The sequence below is a fragment of the Papio anubis genome, chromosome 17 (genome assembly GCF_008728515.1).
Source record: "Papio anubis isolate 15944 chromosome 17, Panubis1.0, whole genome shotgun sequence".
Classification (NCBI taxonomy): Eukaryota; Metazoa; Chordata; class Mammalia; order Primates; family Cercopithecidae; genus Papio; species Papio anubis.
The window spans coordinates 54,232,747-54,249,029 of NC_044992.1; the positions used below are offsets into that span (position 1 = coordinate 54,232,747).

The window sequence follows — 16,283 nt, forward strand, 5'->3', positions numbered from 1 at the left end:
TTTGTGTACTCTCTTAGCAGCGTTTCATAGTTCTCTTGTGGAGATCTTTCACCTCCTTGGTTAGCTGTATTTCCTAGTATTTTACTTTCTTTCTGGCGGATGTAAGTGAAATTGTGTTCTTGATTTTAATCTCAGTATGGATGTTGTTGGTTCATAGAAATGCTACTGATGTTTGTACATTGATTTTGTATTCTGAAACTTTAGTAAAGTCATTTATCAGTTCTAGGATCCTTTTGGGAGTGTGGATATTCTAGAGATAGAAGCATATTGTCAGCAGAGAGATAGTTTGACTTCTTCATTTCTTATTTGGATGACTTTTATTTCTTTCTCTTGCCTAATTGCTCTGTCTAGGACTTCCAGTACTTTGTTGAATAGGAGCAATGAGAGTGGACATCTCTGCCTTGTTCCAGTTCACAAGGAGAATGGTCTGAGCTTTTGTACATTCAATATGATCTTGGCTGAGGGTTGTCATAGACAGTTCTTATTATTTTAAGATATATTCCTTGGATGCCTAGTCTGCTTAGGGTTTTCCTTTCTTTTTATCATAAAGGGATGTAGGATTTTATCAAAAGCTTTTTCTATATATATTGAGTTGATCACATGGCTTTTGGCTTTTAATTCTGTTTATGTGGTGAATCACAATTTTTGATTGTGAACCACCTTGTATCCCAAGAATAAAACCTACTTGATCATGGTGTATTAACTTTTTGATATACTGCTAGATTTGGTTTACTGATATTTTATTAAGGAATTTTGTTTCTGTGTTCATCAGGAATATTGTCCTGAAATTTTCTTTTTTCATTGTGTTTCTGCCAGATTTGGAGATCAGTCTAATGCTGCCTTCATAGAATGAGTTAGGGAGGAATCCTCCTCCATTTTTTTTGGAATAGTTTCAGTAGAGTCCTCCTCCTCCATTTTTTGGAATAGTTTTAGTAGGATTGGTATCAGTTCTTCTTTATATGTCTGGTAGAATTTGTCTATGAATCCATCTGGTCCAGAGCTTTTTTGTTGTTGTTGTTGGTAGGTTCTTTATTACTGATTCAATTTCAAAAGTTGATATTAATCTATTCAGGTTTCTAATCTCTTTCTAATTCAATCTTGGGAGATTGTGTGCTTCCAGGAATCTATCCATTTCTTCTAAGTTTTCCTTTTGTGGACATAGAATTGTTCACAGTAGTCTCTGAGGATCTTTTGTATTTCTGTGGGATCAGTTGTAATATCACCTTTATCGCTTCTGATTGTGCTCATTTGGATCTTCTCTTTTTCTTTGTTAATCTAGCTGGCAGTCTATCAATCTTATTTTTTTTTGAAGAACCAACTCTTGGTTTCATTGATATTTTGTATGGATTTTTACATCTCTATTTCATTAAGTTCTCTAATTTGAGTTATTTTGTTTTTTTCTGCTAGCTTTAGGATTATTTTTCTAGTTCCTTTAGGTGCAAAGTTGGGTGATTAATTTGAGATCTTTCTAACTTCTTGATGAAGGTATTTAGAGCTATAAACTTTGCTTTTAACACTGCTTTGGCTGCATCCCAGAGATTTTGATAAGTTGTGTCCCCGTTTTTGTTATTTTCCAAGAAGTTTTTCATTTCTGCCTTAATTTCACTGTTCATCCAGGAGTTATTTGGGAGTAAGTTTGTGTATAACTCCTTTTTAAAGTACTTGAAGCATGGCTATATTCCTAAAAAAGAGGAGAAAGCTCATAGTGTCTTAGATAAGACCAAGGAGGAATCCAGAGTGCTTGAGCTTGAAAAAACTTCTAACATTTCTATTGTCTTCACAGAAGAACTCTTACATCTATTTCCTGTAACCTTGAAACTCCTTAGATCACACTTTTTCTATAGATTTTATGGCATTTGACTCTTGTAAATAGCTATCTTTTAGTTTAAAAAGTAAATACTAGGTTTTAACATTTAGGGTAAAGATTTAGGCACAATATATTCCTAAAACCTTAATACACCCACACCTTTGGGAGGACTTTTAATAGGAGAGTAAAAGTTGTGAGGAAGAAGCAAAAAAATGAATGGGACATCAAAGTATGTAAGTAGAAGAAAATTTAGGACTAAGATTTTTACCCCCTGAAATTTGGGCAGTTCCATACAGGCAGAGATGAGCCCTAAAGTCCCTCTCACTGATATAACATTAAACATATCCCTCAGTGATACAATAATGGTGGTATTTTTATTTTTTAAAAAATGATCATTATATTTAGTTAAATTTTTAAAAACTCAATCAACTAAAGTTTTTGATATTAAGACAAAAGTAACTGATCATTTCAGTGAAATGCTTGGAATAAAGGAATTTAGGGCTAGTATTTATTAATTTGGGAATCATAGAGATAATATTATTTGAGAGATATGTTTGGACAGTAGTCTAAAATTTTAGGTACATTGTTGTTCAGAAGTTTAGAAAGTAAAAATATTATTTCCAAAGAGTGTTAAGTAACTTACAGAATCTCCCTTTGCTTTCAGATATAGACACTGCCCTCAGTACTGTCAGCTTGATGAACTGTGACAGAGTTCAAGTTAGTGACTTGAAAAATGCTTTTGAGGACCTCAATATTGCTTTAAAGCCTGAAGAACATCAGATGTTAGTGAAAACCCTTGACGCTGATGGTATATATAATCACTATAAGTTTATTTTTCTAATAAAGTGACAGTAGTTTTTAAATTCCCGTTTCTTATTTTCCATTCATTACTCCTTAAAATTTTTTTCTTTATTCTTTTAATGGAAAAGACATTCTGTAATTTATCTTGATAGAAAATATTTGAATAAGGTTAATAAGATTTTTTTAAAGCCCTTACTTTATAGTCCCATCAAGTATCCTGTGTTGATTCCATCAGGGTATGTTTGTTTTCAGCACTTACTATAGAAATCAGAAAAGGTGCAGTGCAGTAGGTACAGTAGTCCTCCCTTATCTACATGGGATATGCTTTAAGACCTCCACTGGATGCCTGAAACCATGGATACCACCAAACCCTCTATATACCATATTTTTTTCTATATGCACATACCCATGATAAAGTTTAATTTATAGATTAAGCACGGTAAGAGATTAACAATAAAGGAGAACAATATAACAATATACTAGCATCACTACTCTTGCGCTTTGGAGCCATTATTAAGTAAAATAAGGGTTACTTGAATGCAAGCACTTCAGTACTGCAACAGTTGATCTGATAACCAGGATGACTACTAAGCGACTAACGGGCAGGTAGTGTATACAATGTGGATACATTAGACAAAGGGATGATTCAGGTCCAGGGCTGGAGAGATTGGTATGGTGGAATGGTGTGGGATTTTATCATACTGCTCAGAAAAGTGTGCAATTTAAAAATTATAAATTGTTTATTTCTTAAATTTTCCATTTAATATTTCAGACTGTGCTTGACTGTGGGTAACTGAAACAGAGGAAAGTAAAACTGCAGATAAGTGGGGACTATTGTAATTCTCTGAAGTTGTGCTAGTGTGAAACTGCTATTAGACAGGAAAAGACTAAATAAGGACATTCCCTCCCTGTACCTGAGATAGTTATGACATGAAGTTGAGTGTAAATCTTCAGCGATTTCAGAGAAAAGAATGTATAATTTTCAAATTTTGGCAGTTATTGTGTGCACTTTAAAAAATTAATCTAAAATCACTCCTGAAACGTATTTTCTTTTTTACATTATTAAATGGATTTGGCATTGCTTAACCAGTTTATTGACTGGGGTCACTGCAGGGCATAACTTCAGAAGCACATTATCTCTGCGTGAACAGTACCCCTTAGTGTTGTATAACCCAGCCTACATAGTTATATGTGACAGACCTGATCATGAGTGCCTGTTATTTGTCAGGAATTATGTAATACATAATGAATTCAAAGAAATATAAAATATTCACACTTAGAAAACTTTCAGTCTAGTTAGTGAGACAAAGTATATATATAAAATATGAATAAAAATACAACAAAAAGGTGTGTAACATATAGGAGATGAAAGTTTAGCGAATTGTGCAGTGTTATGTGGAAGTTCTTGAATACTTGCCAGAGAAACAGTGATGATACTGAGTTGAATAAGAGCTTAGAGAAGAGCTGTTTCATTCATTCAAAGTTTATTTAGCACTTATTGCTTCCTAGGAATTAAATATGTAGAGAATTTCTCAAGAGTTTACAGACTACTGAGATAGAAACAATGAGGATACCAATAGTTAAATACTATGATAGAGGTAAACATAGAGTGTTATGGAACATATACAATATGCATGAACCTAACCCACCCAGAGTTGGATAAGGTAATAAGAAGAGGCTTCCTGGAGAAAATTATGTTGGAGTTGAGTTTTGAAATACAGACATACCTCATTTTATTGCACTTTGCTTTATTGTACTTTGCAGATATTGTGTTTTTACAAATTGAAGGTTTATAGCAACCCTTTTTCAGCCAAGTCTATTGGCACCATTTTTCCAACAGTATGTGATCACTTCATGTTTCTGTGTCACGTTTTGGTAATTCTCACAATTTTTAATTATTTATATATCTATTATGATGACTTGATGACTTGTGGTCAATGATATTTGATATTACTGTTGTAATTTTGGGGGGTACCATGAGCTGCACCCATATAAGATGGCAAACTTAGTTGATAAAGTGTGTATTCTGACTGTTACACTGACCAGCCATTTCCCTATTCTCTATCCCTCTCCTTTGGCCCCCCTATTCCTTGAGACACAACAATATTGAAATCAAGTCAATTAATAACTCTTCAATGGCCTCTTAGTGTTCACATGAAAGGAAGAGTTGCACATTACTGACATATAAAAGCGAGCAATGATTAAGTAAGAAATGATTAAGCTTAGTGAGGAAGGCATGTTGAAAGCTGAGCTAGGCTGAAAATTACGCCTCCTGTGCTGAATAGTTAGCCAACTTTTGAAGGCAAAAAGTTTATGAAGTAAATTAAAAGAGCTAAAAATGACAAGAAAGAGAAACAGTCTTATTGCTGATATTGAAAAAGTTTTAGTGGTTTGGATAGAAGATCAAACCAGCCACAACGTTTCTTGAAACCAAAACCTTGGTAAAGTTGAGAGAGGTGAGGAAGCTGCAGACTAAAAGTTTGAAACTAGCAGAGGTTTGTTCATGAGGTTTAGGGAAAAAAGCCATCTCTATAACATAAAAGTGCAAGCTGAAGCAGCAAGTGCTGCTAAAGAAGCTGCAGCAAGTTATCTACAAGACCTAGCTGAGATAATTGATGAAGGTGGCTCCACTAAACAACGAATTTTCAATGGAGATGAAACAGTCTTCTATTGAAAGAAGGTGCCATCTAGGACTTTCATAAATAGAGATGAGAAGGGGTCAAAGCTTCAAAGGCAGGCTGACTGTCTTGTTAGGGGCTAATATCTAGTGACTTAAGTTCAAGTTATTCATTAACTTCATTAACCATTCTGAAAATCCTAGGGCTCTTCAGATACTACTAGCACAGGCGAAATCTACTGTGCTTCTGCTCTATAAATGGAATTACAAAGCCTGGATGACAGCACATTGTTTGCAGTATGATTTACTGAAAATTTTAAGTCCACTGTTGGGACTTACTGCCAGGAAAAGGATTCCTTTCAAAGTATTGCTGCTCATTAACAGTGCATCTAGTCACCCAAGAGCTCTTGATGGAGATGTACAAGGAGATGAATGTTGTTTTCATGCCTGCTAACACAATATCCATTCTGCAGCCCATGAAACAAGGAGTAATTTTGACTTTCAAGTCTTGTTATTTAAGAAATACATTTGGTAAGGCTATAGCTGCCATAGATAATGATTCCTCTGATGGATCTGGGCAAAGTAAAATAAAAACTTTCTAGAAGGGACCCTTCATTCTAGAGCCATTAAGAACATTTGTGATTCATGGGAGGAAGTCAAAATGTCAACATTAACAGGAATTTGGAAGATGTTGACTCTAACCTTCATGATAACTTTAAGAATTCATTGGAGTAAGTACCTGCATATGTGGTAGAAACAGCAAGAAAACTAGAACTAGAAGTGGATCCCGAAGATGTGACTGAATTGCTGCAATCTCATGATAAAATTTTAAAGGATAAGGAGTTGCTTCTTACTGATGTGCAGAGAAAGTGGTTTCCTTAGATGGAATATACACCTGGTGAAGATGCTAGGAATATTGTTGAAATGACAACAAAGGATTTAGAAGATTATGTAATTTTGGGAATCATCAACATACAGTTCATAGTTATAAGAGAGTTTAGGAAAAGTTTATAGAGTATATTGAGAAGAGGGCCAAGGGGGCAGTTCCAAGGTAGCTGAATGGGAACAGCTCCAGCCTCCAGCTCACAGCATGAGTGACACAGAAGACGGGTGATTTCTGCATTTCCAACTGAGCTTTGAAGAGAATAGTGGTTCTCCCAGCACAGAGTTTGAGATCTGAGAGTGGACAGACTGCCTGCTCAAGTGGGTCCCTGAACCCCAAGTAGCCTAACTGGGAGATACCCCTCATTAGGGGCAGACTGACACCTCACAACTTACACGGCCAGGTACCCCTCTGAGATGAAGCTTCCAGAGGAACGATCAGGAAGCAACATTTGCTGTTCAGCAATATTCACTCTTCTGCAGCCTCCACTGCTGATACCCAGGCAAACAGGGTCTGGAGTGGACCTCGAGCAAACTCCAACAGACCTGCAGCTGAGGGTCCTGACTGTTAGAAGGAAAACTAACAAACAGAAAGGACATCCACACCAAAACCCCATCTGTACATCACCATTATCAGAGAAGAGAGCCAAGGAGAGAGAAATGAGGCATGCTGATATTTAAGCAATGATGGAGAAACAGTAGTTTATAAAGGACAGTAAGAAGAAAGAGGCCGGGCATGGTAGCTCACGTCTGTAATCCCAGCACTTTGGGAGGCCGAGGTGAGTGGATCATTTGAGGTCATGAGTTTGAGACCAGCATGGCCAACATGGTGAAACCCCATCTCTACCAAAAATACAAAAATTAGCAGGGCATGGTGGCGTGCACCTGTAATCCCAGCTACTCAGGAGTCTGAGGTGGGAGAATGGCTTGAACTCTGGAGGTGGAGGTTGCAGTGAGCTGAGAACACGTCAGTGCACTCCAGCCTGGGCAAAAGAGCGAGACTCCATCTAAAAAAAAAGGAGGAGAAGGAGGAGGAGAAGGAGAAGGAGAAGAAGGAGAAGGAGAAGGAGAAATAACCGGAATGATAGGAAGGAAACCAAGAGAAAGCTGTAGCAACAAAACAAAGGGAAGAAAGAGTTTGAAGAGTTAAAGACCAAAAGTTGAAAGTGCTCATTATTAGGCAATAAATAGTTAACTGGTGAACTTCTGAGAATGATCTTTGTGGAGGTGGAAGCCAGAATAGCACTAGTTTGAGATTGTGAGTGAGGATATGATCAATGGAAACATTTTTTTCCTCCAGAGATTAGGTTGTGAAGGAAAGGAAAGGGATAGAGCAATAGTTAGAAAGAAATGTAGGATCAAGGGAAGGCTTTTACTTATGAGCTAGTTTTGTTATGAATAGGATTTGGATAGGTAGAGAGTAGACAGCATTTTGGGCAAAAGTATACAGGGTAGAAAATCATTAAGATTATTTAAGGGGATAATAAGTGAACCAAGTTAGCTCACTAAGTAAGTCTTTTGTTTCTTGAATCTATTAATATATCTCTGTTCTGTTTTTTCTCTTTACAGAAAAGGGAGACACTTCCCTAAAGAGTGCCATTTTAGCATTGAAAAGCAATAGGCGTTTACAAGATTTTAGAGGTGAGAATAATTAGGAAGTTTTATACACGTTGAGAATATAGAAAATGTTTACTATAATTGTTGAAAGTGACAGGCCACTTCCATAAAAATGTAACTAATGTGCTACAAGATCAGATGAGTGGTACACATTTGGTATTTTAAGAGTTCACATGAAGGTGAGAATCCTATGTTCATTTAAGTCTAGTTTTTAACATTAGTTATTAGTTCATAATTGAAGAAAACAGTACATTTTCTAAAAAGGATGTCAAAAATATCTGCCTTTAAAACGTTTTAATAAGTTTCAAATATCTGATTTGATAATACATTTACACAGATCATAAATTAGGAAGTATGTAAATATCTACAGTTAAAATCTCCCTCTGATCTGGTCTCTAACTATCCAATTCCTACCTCTTTCTCCCAACAACTAACCATTGTAGTTAATTCTCCCAATAACTAACCATTGTAGTTAGTTCATAAACATTTGTTATGTAAGGAGCATTTGGAGATTTTTTTGGGGGGGTGGGTGGAGGGAATGGTCTTTCTCTGTCTTCCAGGCTGGAGTGCAGTGGTGCGATCATAGCTCACTGCAGTGTCAACCTCCTGCCCTCAAGTGATCCTGCTGCCTCAGCCTCCTGAGTAATTGTAACTATAAGTGCGCAGCACCAAGCCCAGCACATTTTTTTATTTTTTGGAGAGATGGGGTTTTGCCATGTTGCCCAGGCTGGTCTTGAACTCCTGGGGGCTCAAACAATCTACCAGCCTCAGCCTCCCAAATTGCTGGGATTACAGGTGTGAGCCACTGCACCTGGCCGCATTTGGATATTTTTATGAACATTGAAGTAAATATGAATATGCATTTTTTCTCCATATTAATTTTATACAAATACAAGTATAATGTATACATATGTCTGTGTCCTTGATATTTTTTATTTAGCAATATATTTTGAATATTTATTTATATCAGAGCACAAAGAGGTTTCTTCATTTTTTAATAGTTGCATAGAGAACATGTGAATTTTTTTTTCTTTTGTAGTTTACTTTGGGAGGCCAAGGTAGGTGGGTCATTTGAGGTCAGAAGTTCGAGACCAGCCTGGCCAACATGGTGAAACCCTGCCTCTACTAAAAATACAAAAATTAGCCTAGTGTGGTGGTGGGCGCCTGTAATCCCAGCTACTCGGGAGGCTGAGGCAGGATAATTGCTTGAACCCAGGAGGTGGAGGTTGCAGTGAGCTGAGATTGCACCACTGCACTCCAGCCTGGGCAACAGAGCAAGATTCTGTCTTAAAAAAAAATTATTTGTATTTTAATTTCCATGGTACATGTGCAGGATGTGCAGGTTTGTTACATAGGTAAACCTGCGCCATGGTAGTTTGCTGCACCTATCAACTTCTCACCTAGGTGTTAAGCCCAGCATGCATTAGCTATTTTTCCTAATGTTCTCCCTCCCCCACACCTCACCCATAGGCAGGCCCCAGTTTGTAGTGGTGTTCTCCCTGTGTCCACGTGTTCTCATTGTTCAGCTACCACTTAAAAGTGAGAATGTGTGGTGGTTTTCTGTTCTTGTGTTGGTTTGATGACAATAATGGTCTCTAGCTCCATCCATGTCCTTCAAACGACATGATCTTTTCCTTTTTATGGCTGCATAGTATTCCATGGTGTATATGTACCACATTTTCTTTATCCAGTGTGTCATTGATGGGCATCTGGGTTGATTCCATGTCTTCACTATTGTGAATAGCACTGCAGTGAACATATGTATGCATGTGTCTTTGTAATAGAATTATTTATATTCCTTTGGGTACATACCCAGTAATGGCGTTGCTGGGTCAAATGGTATTTCTAGTTCTAGATCTTTGAGGAATCACCACATCATCTTCCATAATGGTTGAACTAATGTACATTCCCACTATCAGTGTAAAAGCATTCCTATTTCTCTGCAACCTTGCCAGCATGTTTTTTCTTTACATTTTAATAATCATCATTCTGACTGGTGTGAGATGGTATCTCAATGTGGTTTTGATTTGAATTTGTTATTGATCTATTCAGGGATTCAACTTCTTCCTGGTTCGGTCTTGGGAGGGTGTATGTGGATAAATTCCTGGGAATTTATCCATTTCTTATAGATTTTCTAGTTTATTTGCATAGGAGTGTTTATAGTATTCCCTGATGGTTGTTTGTATTTCTGTGGGGTCAGTGGTGATATTCCCTTTATCATTTTTTATTGTATCTATTTTATTCTTCTCTCTTTTCTTCTTGATTAGTCTAGCTAGAGATCTATTTATTTTATTATTTTTTTCAAAACACCAGCTCCTGGATTCACTGATTTTTTGAAGGGTTTTTTCACGTCTCTTTCTCCTTCAGTTCCACTCTGAGCTTGGTTTTTTCTTGTCTTCTGTTAACTTTGGAGTTTGTTTGCTCTTGGTTCTCTAGTTCTTTTGATTGTGATGTTTGGGTGTCGATTTGAGATCTTTCTAGCTTTTTGATGTGGGCATTTAGTGCTATAAATTTCCCTCCTAACAGTGCATTAGCTGCATCCCAGAGATTCTGGTACATTGTCTCTTTTTTCCTATTGGTTTCAAAGAACTTCTTGATTTCTGCCTTAATTTCATTATTTACCCAGGAGTCATTCAGGAGCAGGTTGTTCAATTTCCATGTAGTGGTGTGGTTTTGAGTGAGTTTCTTAATCTTGAGTTCTAATTTGATTGTGCTGTGGTCTGAGAGACTGTTTATTATGATTTCAATTCTTTTACATTTGCTGAGGAATGATTTACTTACAATTATGTGATCAATTTTAGAGTAAGTGCCAATTTTAGAGTAAGGTGCTCAGAAGAATGTATATTCTGTCATTTTGTGTGGAGAGTTGTGTAGCTGTCTATCAGGTCCACTTGATCCAAAGCTGAATTCAAGTCTTGAATATCTTTGTTAATTTTCTGTCCCAACAATCTAATATTGACAGTGGGGTGTTAAAGTCTCCCACTGTTACTGTGTGGGAGTCTAAGTCTCTTTGTAAGTCTCTAAGAACTTGTTTTATGAATCTGGGTGCTCCTTTATTTGGTACATATATATTTAGGATAGTTAGCTCTTCTTGTTGAATTGAACCCTTTACCATCATGTACTACCCTTCTTTGTCTTTTTTGATCTTTGTTGGTTTAAAGTCTGTTTTGTCAGAAACTTAGATTGCAACTCTTTTTTCTGTTTTCCATTTGCTTGGTAATTTTTCCTCTATCCTTTTATTTTGAGTCTATTTGTGTCTTTGCATGTGAGATGGGGCTCTTCAATACAGCACACTGATGGATCTTGACTCTTTATCCAGCTTCCCATTCTGTGTCTTTTAATTGGGTCATTTAGTCCATTTATATTTCAGGTTAATATTGTTAAATGTTAATTTGATTCTGTCATCATGATACTAGCTGGTTATTTTGCAGACTTGTTTATGTAATTGCTTCATAGTGTCATTCGTCTGTGTACTTTGGTGTGTTTTTGTAGTGGCTGGTAATGGTTTTCTCCTTTCCATATTTAGTGCGAGCTTCAGAGGCTTTTGCAAGGCAGGCCTTCTCTCAGCATTTGCTTGTCTGAAAAAGATTTTATTTTTCCTTCACTTATGAAGCTTAGTTTAGTCAGATGTGAAATTCTATGCTGGAAATTCCTTTCTTTAAAAGAAGAAGTCAAATTGTCTGTGTTTGCAGATAACATTATTGTATATTTAGAAAACTCCATCATCTCAGCCCAAAATCTCCTTAAGCTGATAAGCAACTTCAGCAAAGTCTCAGGATACAAAATTAATGTGCAAAAATCACAAGCATTCTTATACACCAGTAACAGACAGAGAGCCAAATCATGAATGAACTTCCATTCACAATTGCTTCAAAGAGAATAAAATACCTAGGAATCCAACTTACAAGGGATGTAAAGGACCTCTTCAAGGAGAACTACAAACCACTGCTCAGTGAAATAAAGAAGACACAAACAAATGGAAGAACATACTATGCTCATGGATAGGAAGGATCAATATCATGAAAATAGCCATACTGCACAAGGTAATTTATAGATTCAGTGCCATCCCCATCAAGCTACCAATGAGTTTCTTCACAGAATTGGAAAAAACTGCTTTAAAGTTCATATGGAACCAAAAAAGAGCCCGCATTGCCAAGACAATCCTAAGTCAAAGGAACAAAGCTGGAGGCATCACGCTACCTGACTTCAAACTATACTACAAGGCTACAGTAACCAAAACAGCATGGTACTGGTACCTAAACAGAGATATAGACCAATGGAACAGAACAGAGTCCTCAGAAATAATACCACACATCTACAGCCATCTGATCTTTGACAAACCTGAGAAAAACAAGAAATGGGGAAAAGATTCCCTATTTAGTAAATGGTGCTGGGAAAATTGGCTAGCCATAAGTAGAACACTGAAACTGTATCCTTTCCTTACTCCTTATACGAAAATTAATTCAAGATGGATTAGAGACTTAAATGTTAGACCTAAAACCATAAAAACCCTAGAAGAAAACCTAGGTAGTACCATTCAGGACATAGGCATGGGCAAGGACTTCATGTCTAAAACACCAAAAGCAATGGCAACAAAATCCAAAATTGACAAATGGGATCTAATTAAACTAAAGAGCTTCTGCACAGCAAAAGAAACTACCATCAGAGTGAACAGGCAACCTACAGAATGAGAGAAAATTTTTGCAATCTACTCATCTGACAAAGGGCTAATATCCAGAACCTGCAAAGAACTCAAACAAATTTACAAGAAAAAAACAAACAACCCCATCAAAAAGTGGGCAAAGGATATGAACAGACATTTCTCAAAAGAAGACATGAAGCCAACAGACACATGAAAAAATGCTCATCATCACTGGCCATCAGAGAAATGCACAACAAAACCACAATGAGATACCATCTCACACCAGTTAGAATGGCAATCATTAAAAAGTCAGGAAACTACAGGTGCTGGAGAGGATGTGGAGAAATAGGAACACTTTTACACTGTTGGTGGGATTGTAAACTAGTTCAACCATTATGGAAAACAGTATGGCGATTCCTCAAGGATCTAGAACTAGAAGTACCATATGACCCAGCCATCCCATTACTAGGTATATACCCAAAGGATTATAAATCATGCTGCTATAAAGACACGTGCACACGTATGTTTATTGCGGCACTATTCACAATAGCAAAGACTTGGAATCAACCCAAATGTCCATCAGTGACAGAATGGATTAAAAAAATGTGGCACATATACACCATGGAATACTATGCAGGCATAAAAAAGGATGAGTTCTTGTCCTTTGTAGGGACATGGATGTAGCCGGAAACCATCATTCTCAGCAAACTATCGTAAGAACAGAAAACCAAACACCGCATGTTCTCACTTATAGGTGGGAACTGAACAATGAGATCACTTGGACTCGGGAAGGGGAACATCACTGGGGCCTATTATGGGGAGGGGGAAGGAGGAGGGATTGCATTGGGAGTTATACCTGATGTAAATGACGAGTTGATGGGTGCTGACGAGTTGATGGGTGCAGCACACCAACATGGCACAAGTATACATATGTAACAAACCTGCACTTTGTGCACATGTACCCTAGAACTTAAAGTATAATAATAATAATTAAAAAAAGAATGTTGAATATTGTCTCCCAATCTCTTCTGGCTTACAGAGTTTCCAGTGAGAGGTCTTCTGTTAGTTTGATGGGCTTCCCTTTATAGGTGACCTGGCCTTTCCCTGTGACTGCCCTTAACATTTTTTCCTTCATTTCAGCCTTGGAGAATCTGATGATTATGTGTGTTGGGGTTGATCTTCTCATGGAGTATCTTACTGGGGTTCTCTGGATTTCATAAAGTTGAATATTGGCCTGTTTTGCTAGGTTGGGGGTATTCTCCTGGATATAATCCTGAAGTGTGTTTTCCAAGTTTGTTCTGTTCTCCCCATCTCTTTCAGGTACTTCAATCAGTCGTAGCTTCAGTCTTTTAACATAATCCCATAGTTCTTGGAGGTTTTGTTTACTCCTTTCTTTTTTCTCTAATCTTGTCTGCCCGCCCTATTTCAGCAAGATAGTCTTCAAGCTCTGCTATCTTTCTTCCACTTGGTCTATTTGGCTATTAATATTTGTGTTTGCATTGTGAAGTTCTTGTGTTATGTTTTTCAGCTTGATCAGGTCATTTATGTTTCTCTCTCAACTGGTTATTCTGGTTAACAGCTCCTATAGTGTTTTATCATGGTTCTTAGCTTCTTTGCAACAAGTTAGAACATACTCCTTTATCTCAGCAAAGTTTGTTGTTACCCATCTTCTGAAGCCCACTTCTGTCAATTTATCCATCTCAGCCTCAGCCGAGTTCTGTGCCCTTGTTTTAGATGTGTTGTGGTCATTTGGAGACGCAGCACTCTGACTTTTTGAGTTTTCAGCCTTTTTGAGTTGATTCTTTCTCATCTTGATGGAGTTATCTACCTTTGATCTTTGAGGTTGCTGACCTTTGGATGGGGTTTTTGTGGGGTCTTTTTCATTGATGTTGTTGTTGTTGTTGTTACTTTCTGTTTGTTTTTCTTTTAGCAGTCAGGTCCCTCTTCCATAGGGCTGCTGTGGTTTGCTGGGAGTCCACTTCAGACCCTATTTGCCCGGGTCCTTCCTGCCCCTGGAGGTATCACCAGTGGAGGCTGCAGAACAGCAATGATGGCAGCCTGCTTCTTCCTCTGGGAGCTCTGTCCCCGAGGGGCACCAAACCAATTCCAGCTGGAACTCTCCTATATGAGGTGTCTGGAGACTCCTGTTGGGAGGTCTCACCCAGCCAGGAGGAGCGGGATCAGGCACCTGCTTAAATAAGCAGTCTGGCTACCCCTTGGTGGAGTAGGTGTGCTGTACTGGGGGGAATCTCCCTTGTTCAGGCTGCCCTGACTCTCTAGAGCCAGTAGGCAGAAAAGACTAAGACCATTGATGCATAATACTGCAACTTCCCCTCCTCCTAGGGGCTCCTCTCATCCGCTGGCTGGGGATGCTGAAATTCCTACAGGGAGGCCCCGCCTGGTGAGGAGGAGTGGATTGGGGTCCCACATAAAGAAACAGTCTGACCACGAATTGATCCAGCCACTGTGCTGCACGGTGGGGAATTGCTCCCATCCAAACTGCCCAGTCTCGCTGGCACCAGTGGCAGGGAAAAATGGCCAACTGCTGCTGCAGTGATGGTGGCCTCTCCTCCCCAACCCCAGAACTTGATGTTCTTAGGTGGTCTCCAGCCTCCTGTACTGGCTGGGGGGGATTCCAAGCCAGTGGGGTTTAGCTTGTGGGGTTCCATGGGAGTGGAGCCCACTAAGTGAGGCCATTTGACTCTCCAGCTTCAGCCCCCTTCCCATGGGAGTGGACAGATCTCCTACCTCACCAGAGTTCCCAGAGCTGGAGTATGCAAAAACACTTGTGTCTCAGTGCCTGCTGCCTGAGCAGCCACTGTGAGTCTGCACAGCTCTGTGCTTGGGACTGAAGTCTCTTGTGGCATGGGCTCACGAGGGGACCTCCTGATTTGCAGTTGCAAGGATCTGTGGGAAAAGCATGGTTTTCAGGGACGGATAGCACAATCCCTCACTTCCTTGGCTAGGGGAGGGAACTCCTTTTGCCCTGTGAAGCTCCCAGGTGGGCCTTCCCTCCACCTACTTTTCCTCACTCTCCATGGATTGCGCCGACCACCTAGTCAGTACCAATGACAGAACTTTGGTCCCTCAATTGAAGATGCAGAATTCACTCTTCTTTTTTGTCTTCTTAGTAGGAGCCACAGAGCAGAGCTGTTTCTATTCAGCCATTTTGGCAAAGCTGCCCCATGAATTTTTCATATGGAGATATATATGTTAACTTACTGAAATCAGTGATTCATCCAACTTGGTGTTGTCTTCTTGACTGTGGCACCAAGAAGCATTTCATGGCATCATGTGATGGCTGCCCTCTGTGAAATATCTCCCTAACTTTTGAGTATACTTTTGAAAATCTCTAATTCACTTAACCATAAGTTAATAGCCTAATGATTTATAAAGTTACCAAAACTCTTCTCCAACTCTTATTTTAGTCTAAGAAGCATTTCAGGGCAAAAATGTCTATAGTATTACATTATATTTTGTTTGGTTTCAAATAATATCATATTAGTTTGTTGGCAAATAGTAATACATTTGTATAGTGTTTGGTGTTTTACCAAACACTTTCATATAATTTGTTTTACACAGTTTATTCTTTTGACTACTGTGTTAAGTAGGTTTCTTATAATCAAGAATGAGAAAAGTGAAGCTTAGGGAGGCTGAGGCAGGTGGATCACAAGGTCAGGAGATCGAGACCACCCTGGCTAACACAGTGAAACCCCATCTCTACTAAAGGTACAAAATATTATCCAGGTGTGGTGGCATGCGCCTGTAGTCCTAGCTACTTGGGAGGCTGAGGCAGAAGAATCGTTTGAATCTGGGAGGCAGAGATTGCAGTGAGCAGAGATCGTGCCACTGTACTCCCACCTGGGCAACAGAGCAAGACTCCGTCTAAAAAAAAAAAAATTAGACTCCAAGTTCAG

The 16,283-nt window shown here is 38.5% G+C and overlaps 1 protein-coding gene across 10 annotated transcripts in view; it reads left to right on the forward strand.

Annotated features, from left to right (window-relative positions):
* LOC103878903 (EF-hand calcium-binding domain-containing protein 3) overlaps positions 1-16,283 on the forward strand; it is a 514,301-nt gene that overhangs the window by 162,627 nt on the left and 335,391 nt on the right. For 9 of the 10 annotated variants that reach the window (XM_031657656.1, XM_031657654.1, XM_021929308.2 and 6 more), the window contains 2 exons: positions 2,472-2,615; positions 7,677-7,748. The exons of the other annotated variant lie outside the window; for it this stretch is intronic. In XM_031657656.1, coding sequence (XP_031513516.1) covers positions 2,472-2,615; positions 7,677-7,748 — 216 coding nt within the window. The remainder of the gene's footprint in view (positions 1-2,471; positions 2,616-7,676; positions 7,749-16,283) is intronic. 10 annotated transcript variants of the gene reach the window in all.